Source organism: Atta cephalotes, assembly GCF_000143395.1.
Source record: "Atta cephalotes unplaced genomic scaffold scaffold00004, whole genome shotgun sequence".
Classification (NCBI taxonomy): Eukaryota; Metazoa; Arthropoda; class Insecta; order Hymenoptera; family Formicidae; genus Atta; species Atta cephalotes.
The window spans coordinates 6,031,429-6,039,490 of NW_012130068.1; the positions used below are offsets into that span (position 1 = coordinate 6,031,429).

General features: G+C 28.9%; 1 protein-coding gene across 1 annotated transcript in view; it reads left to right on the plus strand.

Annotated features, from left to right (window-relative positions):
• LOC105626165 (glutamyl aminopeptidase-like) overlaps window positions 1-2,791 on the plus strand; it is a 6,245-nt gene extending 3,454 nt beyond the window's left edge. The window contains exons 5-14 of the mRNA XM_012207477.1: window positions 123-293; window positions 355-452; window positions 543-677; window positions 780-1,078; window positions 1,139-1,224; window positions 1,307-1,431; window positions 1,587-1,799; window positions 1,874-2,108; window positions 2,191-2,323; window positions 2,407-2,791. Of these exons, the coding sequence (XP_012062867.1) occupies window positions 123-293; window positions 355-452; window positions 543-677; window positions 780-1,078; window positions 1,139-1,224; window positions 1,307-1,431; window positions 1,587-1,799; window positions 1,874-2,108; window positions 2,191-2,323; window positions 2,407-2,791 (1,880 nt within the window). The remainder of the gene's footprint in view (window positions 1-122; window positions 294-354; window positions 453-542; window positions 678-779; window positions 1,079-1,138; window positions 1,225-1,306; window positions 1,432-1,586; window positions 1,800-1,873; window positions 2,109-2,190; window positions 2,324-2,406) is intronic.
• Window positions 2,792-8,062: the final 5,271 nt, after the last annotated feature.

Sequence of the window (8,062 nt, forward strand, 5' to 3'; positions counted from 1 at the left end):
AATATACACACACACACACACACANACACACACACACACACACACACACACACACACACACACACACACACACATAAAATTTTATATATTTATTTAGATTATTTATTTATTTATTTATACAGATATGGCTGGCATTCCCGATTTTATATCCGGCGCCATGGAAAATTGGGGTTTAGTGACTTACAGAGAAACAAGAATGCTTTATGATGACAATAGTAACTCCATTTATGATAAGCGTGATGTCATTAACGTAATCTGTCACGAATTGGCACACATGTGGTTTGGAAATCTAGGTAAATATTTTATATCAATTAACTGTGAATTAATGAAAACATTAGACATACTTTTTTGCAGTCACCATGAAGTGGTGGAATGATTTATGGCTCAACGAAGGTTTTGCTACATTCATGGCATCTAAATGTTCAGATGCAATTCTACCACATCAAGGATATGTTAGTTTTTAAATAATAATTTAATTAAACATTGATATAAATATTTAAAATATAATATTACACATCTATAATATTTAATATTGTTTTCAGATGGAGGAATTTCCTATTGAAGTAATGCAGAAAGTTTTTGTTCCTGACTCAAAGTTGAGCTCTCATCCTATAATTTATAATGTCCAAAATGCAGACGATATTACATCATTTTTTGATGGAATATCTTATAAAAAGGTACATGAATATAATATATTGTTTGATAATTTTTGCACTTTTTATTAATCTTGTATTATCTTTGTATTGTCTTGTATTTATTTAAAAAAATGTCTATTTTAGGGAGCATCTATAATCCGCATGATGGAGAACTTCTTTGGATCTAATGTCTTCTTCAGTGCAATTAGTACCTATTTAAATAAGTATGCTTATGAGAATGCAGAGACGGCGGATCTCTTCGAAGTTTTGCAAGATGCAGTTGGAAACAAATTAAATGTAACAGCTATAATGGATACTTGGACACGACAAGAAGGCTTTCCTGTTGTTAATGTGAAAAAGTCTGGAAACAATTATACATTAACTCAAAAACGATTTTTGGACGATCAAGATGCCAAATCCGATCCTTCAAAATCAAGTTATGGGTGAGTTGCTTTATCTCGAGGTGTTAATTGACAAACTTATTTCAAAATTACATCTTACAGATATCGATGGACCATACCTATTGTTTATATCACTAACAGAAACGAAGTATCTACTCTTGTATGGTTTGACAAAGATGCAAATGAAGGTTTCAATTTTAATTATATAATTTACAATCTTTCTGCACGAATTATTATTATTTTCTCTTAATGTAAAATTCTATTTTACAGTGGTGATCGAAGTCGACGAACGTACGAAATGGTTTAAATTAAATGCTGGTCAAGTTGGCTTCTATCGAGTTAATTATAACGAGGAATGGGAAACATTCAATGAATTACTTCGGTCTCACCATACGGTAAAGCATCACGTAATTTTTTTATTTAATACAGGAATTACAATAAATAAAAATTATGATTTACAGATTATTTTTTATTGACAGATTAAAAAACATTATTCTTAATTTTTTTTGGAAGGTTTACTTTATTATATTATTTCTGTTTTTTATTGCAGAAAATATCAATGTTGGATCGAGCGAATCTTTTGGATGATTTGTTTAGTTTAGCTGAGGCTGGTGAGATCGAATACGACACTGTGTTGAATATAAGTATGTATCTCACCGAGGAGTATCATTGTCTTCCATGGACGGTTGCAAAGTCGAAACTGATGACGATATATACTCTGTTAACTTCCTCGACTGAACCATTTATTGCAAACACGTTTCAAGTAATGTCAATCGAAGTAATACAAATTATTGTCTGATACAATTACAAATATTATTTTTACATAATCCATTTTAGTCTTTCGTCTCGATATTGGTAGACACAATCTATAAGGATGTAACTTGGACCGTCGATGATGCAATTGAAGAAGATATACCGCACATTGATAATAAAGTGCGACCGATGGTAATCGAATTGGCCTGTGCAATGAATTCACCTGAATGCTTAAAAAAAGCCGGAGAGCTTTTTAAAGAATGGCTGATAGAAGAGAAGCCGCAGCATCCTGATATTCGCGAATTAGTTTATTACTATGGTTGGTCTATCTAATGTGATCCATTGCCTATATATTATTTGGGTGTCAAGAAATTTTAATGGAACGCAAAATCTTTTATTAGGTATGCGCTATCATTCGGATGCGAGCGAATGGAGTGTCATGTTTGAAAGATTTAAAGACGAGACTGATCCTGGTGAAAAGAATAAAATAATGGCAGGATTAGCAGGGATACAATCTATTGATGTTTTAAAGGAGTTAGTATTAAATCTACTCTCGTTAATTTTTAAAATATACTTTTTATTAAAAGTTAGATAATATAATTTAATTCCTTTTTTAGATATATTATCAGAGCAACTGATGAAAGATTTGTCCGCGCTCAAGATTTCTTGAAATGCTTGATTATAATTTCCAAAAATCCCGATGGTACATCATTGGTGTGGGATTGGGTACGCGAAAACTGGGAATTCTTGGTGAACAGATATACGTTGAATGATCGATATCTCGGTGATCTTATACCATCCATTACAAGTTCATTTGCCACACAAACGAAGCTGGACGAGATAAAAGCTTTCTTTGAGAAATATCCTGAAGCCGGTGCTGGTGCGGACGGTCGAGTCAAAACTCTCGAAACAGTCTCGAAGAATATCAAATGGCTTGCTAAAAATACTAAAAAATTCGATAAATGGTTCTCAGAAAACTGGCCGTTTAATAAGACCTGTTAAACATACAAAAGTATACAAGATAAATGAAAAGGAAGAAAGACTTAGTACATACCGATTTTTAACAGTTATGCATAAAGGCAATCTATGCATTAACTGCTAAAAACTGATATCCTGAAGATAATTAATTTGGTTTTTGTATATTAATTACTGTAAAGAAAAAGAAACTGTTACTAATAAGAACATTAAAAATTTTTTTCGCAAGAAAATTGTATTCAATACGCTGAAATTATATTGCGTATCAAATTTGTTCTGTGACGTAATCAATAATTGTGGCAGCAGTTATTAAATACGCTAAATACGAAGGTGCATAAATACCAATACGCATTTGTACGAAGCATATGCCTTTTATGCAACACATTTATAAATCTTGATATTGAAATATAACTTATAGATATATAACTTTATAGAAATATAATTTTGCGATTAAATACAGCACGTTTATATTGTTAACTAGTAGTGATCTTTTCCCTAGTTGTGAATCTTTGATTGTCCTATAAAGTCCATTCTACAATTGCGTAAGCATATGTAAATGATTATACTTGTTCTTCTCAACTGTAAATGGTCAATTTTTGTAATTATCAACTTTTGTAATAATTACTTATAACTACGCAATTGTAGAATGAGCTCAGATATACGAAAATTCGTAAAGGTCAAATCTATTATGAGCTCGATCGTGTTACGTTTTATTTTTCTCATAAGTAGTTTAATACACATTTGATTGACCCGTTATGATCAATAATAACGTAGAAAGGAAATGATAAAAACGTTTTAATTCATCGTAATGCGGTGCGCGAATATTCCTTGCAATACTACGCCAATACTACTCCAAATACTCTATTACACAACATATTTCTTTCTAAAAAAAATTTTTATTTATTTATAGGAAATAGATTTTTTTAATACAGATTTATTTAAAAATTTATTTGCGTAGTCGAATATGTGTTAGGCTCGTAATTAATTTTTTTTAAATTGTTGGTGCGTTTATTGCGCTGAACGGCCCTCTTTTGATTGTTATTTTTATTGTTTAAATTAGTAGATGTCTTTTAATTGAATTTGACATCTTTATTTCATTTTTATTGTTATTTAATTTTTTTATATACTGAATAAAATGATGCATCTCGTTTTAGTATCTGATAGGAAATATCGCGTACAGAATCTGTCAATGACAGTTCACGATATAACGGATATCGGTCGGCTGTGAAAATATTTTGCAAGATACGAGAGAGCTTGTTGAAAACGCAATGTAGAATTGTATGATTTTCGATTCTATTTGCGCTATCGAGAATTATTTGTATTATCCGAATAGAATCCGGAGAGAGAAACACGATACGCAAATTCGAGACATAAAACAGATTTTAAATTGTCGCATACATTGTTTAACGTTACATAAACAGAGAAGCTCTTTTACAGCGATATGACATTTCGCTCAAATGCTCGCTCGTTAAGCAACTAATCAAATACTCGGTAGCTTTATATCGCCAATGCAAATAATACGAGCGGTTTTAATCGAAGTAATATCGTGGAAAAATATTTTTTTTTATAACAGACAATTTGCGAAATTTTCTTTTATTACATATTATACTTATTTTATTATAACATTATAAATTTTTCTCTCTGTTGTATTTCTATAATGTTAATTTTATATGTATTTATCGAACAGGCTCCTTTTGAAAAGATACATTTTATTTATTCGATATAAACATTCCACTTTCGCATTATTCTGAATGATGCATCATTTTCTTGTAATATTAAATCCGATGTAATTTATAAGTTAAGTGATATTGAATAATATAATTTTGTTGTGAAGCTTTAGCCTTTAAACACCAGTTATCTTATTTAAAAAATGTTAATCGGAATGTAAGTTGAATGTAAAAAAAGAGTAACAGAAACGTAAATGGAGCTTCTAAAAGATGAGAATTGAGACAAAAAAACATAAAAAAGACTTAACCGTCTCTTTCACACTTCGTTGTTTTAATTTTCGCTAGAAGCTTTCTTTACGTTTCTGTTACTCTCTTTTTATATTAACTTACACTTCATTTTTTATTTCCGCCTGAACGGATTCAATATAATTTAAATTTATATACCTTTGCTCGAAATTAATGTAATTGAACAATTTTTTTTCATTTCAAATGTCAAAATTCAAGGAATAAGATTATGTAACTTAGAATTATGTAAGGTTATTAAAAAACATTTGCCATAAACAATTGTTCACAAAATGTTAAAGAAAATGTCCGAAAAATAACAAAATTTAAATTTAATTTTAATTGACAGCATTTTTTTAACATGAGAAATTAATGCAAGTTTAAATTCCGGCAAATAACTATAATTTGAATGTACAATTTCTTCATTCGTATCGAACGTTAATAGAGATTGTCATCATTTCTTCTCAATAAAAATATCGGTTCGTGCTCGATTGGCGCCTGTCTTGTAAGAAAAGGATCTATCTTTTATTGGAACGAATGTCACAAATTCTCTAAATGATCACATAAAATTACCTCTCTTTTCTTCATAATAAACCATTAATAACAGAATCTGGCGAGTTTGAAGAGGAATCAATTTTTTTTTTGCGGAAGTATTGGGAATATTCTTGAAGTTATAAACAGTTAATGAAAATAAAAAGTAAGTAAAATAACAAACTAAAACTGCAGAGATGGACAACAGTTATGAAACTTTCTTGTAATTTATGTCTTATTTAAGTTTAAGAAAATTCTAAAGTGATAGAATTATCGAACATTACAAATTAGAAAGTACTTTAAATTAAAAAAAGTTAAACTTAGACTTTCAAGATTAAATCAAAGAATGTATGAATCAATTTAAGCCGAGCATTAGTTATATACGAAATTATTTTTTGTTTGCTTATTTTAATTGTGTAAAAAGATTTTATAATTTGTACAGTTAATTCACTTTCTAATTTGTATTTTAATAATTTTGTCACTTTAGGATCTCCTTAATAAATATTAATTTATTTCAACGCAAAATTATTTTAATTAAAAATATTTACATAAACAAAAATACATGAAAATATTTAATATTAAAAAATTATTAATATGAAGATTATTAAAGAATCATTAAGTTTAATATGTCAATTATTGATTTGAAATGGAGGATGTTTTGTATGCCTTTATTATTTGTATTATGCCAATGATTTGTTTATATAAACAGATACATGCTTGATAGTTTTCATATAGGTGCACATGTGTTGTTGGATTAGCATTGGATGTGTTGCGCAATAAATCGTTTGAGCGATTAAATATTTCCGACGATTCACTGCATGAGCAGCTTTTGATCGAATCTTTTTTACGCGTTGCGATTAACAAAAATTGATTCTCATACATTTATAATATTTAGCTAAACTATTACTATTACTATTACTACTAACAAGAGCAATATATTAACAATAAAATAAATGTATCTAAAAATTATATTTATTAATTAAATTAATTGCTTTTCAATTAAAGTTTTAGTAACAGTGTTTTGAAATCTAAAAGTTTAAGAAAGATTAAAGATCTATAATTTCAATTATAAAACTATAAAATAATCGTAAAACATTACAAAATATGCATTGATTTTTATTTACAAAAAAATTGAAAGAACAGAAAAAGAAAGAAAACGTATATAGTGGAAACTCATATCTTCGATAATTATAGAACTTTCTTTAAAATGGTTATTTAAATATTATTTATAAATCTATTTTTCTGTAAGATTTTTTACTATGCGCTTACATTAACACGAGGAAAATCTTTAATTTTTCGGACATTTTACAAGAACATTTTTAAATGATTTTATCTCGATTATTGTACATCTGTATTAAAACAAATTGAACTTGATGAATTGAAAATATTATAACAGTTTATATAATTTAACAGCTTTTGTGCATTTATTTTTCATCTTCTTTCATTGACGTCGCAGCTACGTTTGTGATGCCCTTCGAATGCGTTTATGCGTCACTTGTGGTTATGATCGTCTCCATGGGGGCTAGAAAAATTGTGATAATTCATAAGAAAAATGACGACAAGAAGAATATCATTCAAACAGTTAATATCAATTGTATTAACTCTTTTCCGTGTTTCAATTCCAGAGCATTAAAAGAAACTTCACCAAGATTCCTCTCTCGTATCTCATTGTGCTCGTAGGTTGAATAAAACTATTGTCCTAGTGTGCCTTCCAACAAGCGACACAGATAATATAGTATGACACAATGAATCATTACATCCTTGTTGTTTGCCAATGTTAAACAAAGATGAGATGATCACTGTATTGTACTGTGTCGCTTAGTTAATCTTACACTTAGTTAATCTCATCCTATTCAGTTTATAGTTTTTCTTTGTTTATTGTCTATTTTCTTTGTTCCGAATGTAAATCCTCTACAGATATTTCTCGCTAACACATGCATTCTTAAGCCTAATCTACAATGCTCTTTACTTTCTGTTGCTTTACTTTCTTTCTTATTTTTTATTTATTTTTTTTATTTTTTTCTTTTTTATCCTGTTTCTTCGTTTTCTGGCGTCCAAGATAAAAGTCGATGAATTTCGAAAGAGACAAGAAATACGTATGATAAGAAATATGATCGATAAAATGATCATAAAAAGTGTTAAAGGCGAGGTTAAAGATAAGACGTAAATAAGATACAGGAAGCAAAGCGCATATGGTAGATTAGATTATATTTTCGGTTCTCAAATATATTCGCGATCCTCTGACATTGCTATTTAATAAACAAGTAAACATACAACAAGAAGTCATTTTTAATTGAATTATCATCTCATGAATTTTATTCGACTCTTGGTTTTTTTTTCATATTAAAAGTCAACGTTATCAATCTTTCAAATTATCTCGTAAACCATCCACGAACAATCGTTTCAATTCTTACCTTTTTGTTCAAAAAAAAGGATGTGTCAGCAAATATGTCCAACGATCAAATGATCTTATGATTCAACCAACAGTCCTCGAAGCTTGATCCATAAAAGGGGATCAATCGATGTTTCTCTAGAGGAATCCAACGAGATCTTCTTTATAATGATACTGATTATTATCTCAAAATGATATGACGTTTCTTTATTATTTTGAAATATTAGTCAAGTTCCATGGAATCATAGCTTCTTCTTTAAAATTACGGGAAAAATATTAAGACTTTATGCTAAAAATATGAATATTATTAAGATTCAATCACAAATAAAATACAATATTTCGTGCACAATACAAAATTAGGACAAATAGAACTTTGTGAGAAATTTTTTTTCTTTGTCCGTTTTCTTTCCTTTTTTGTAGTAACTT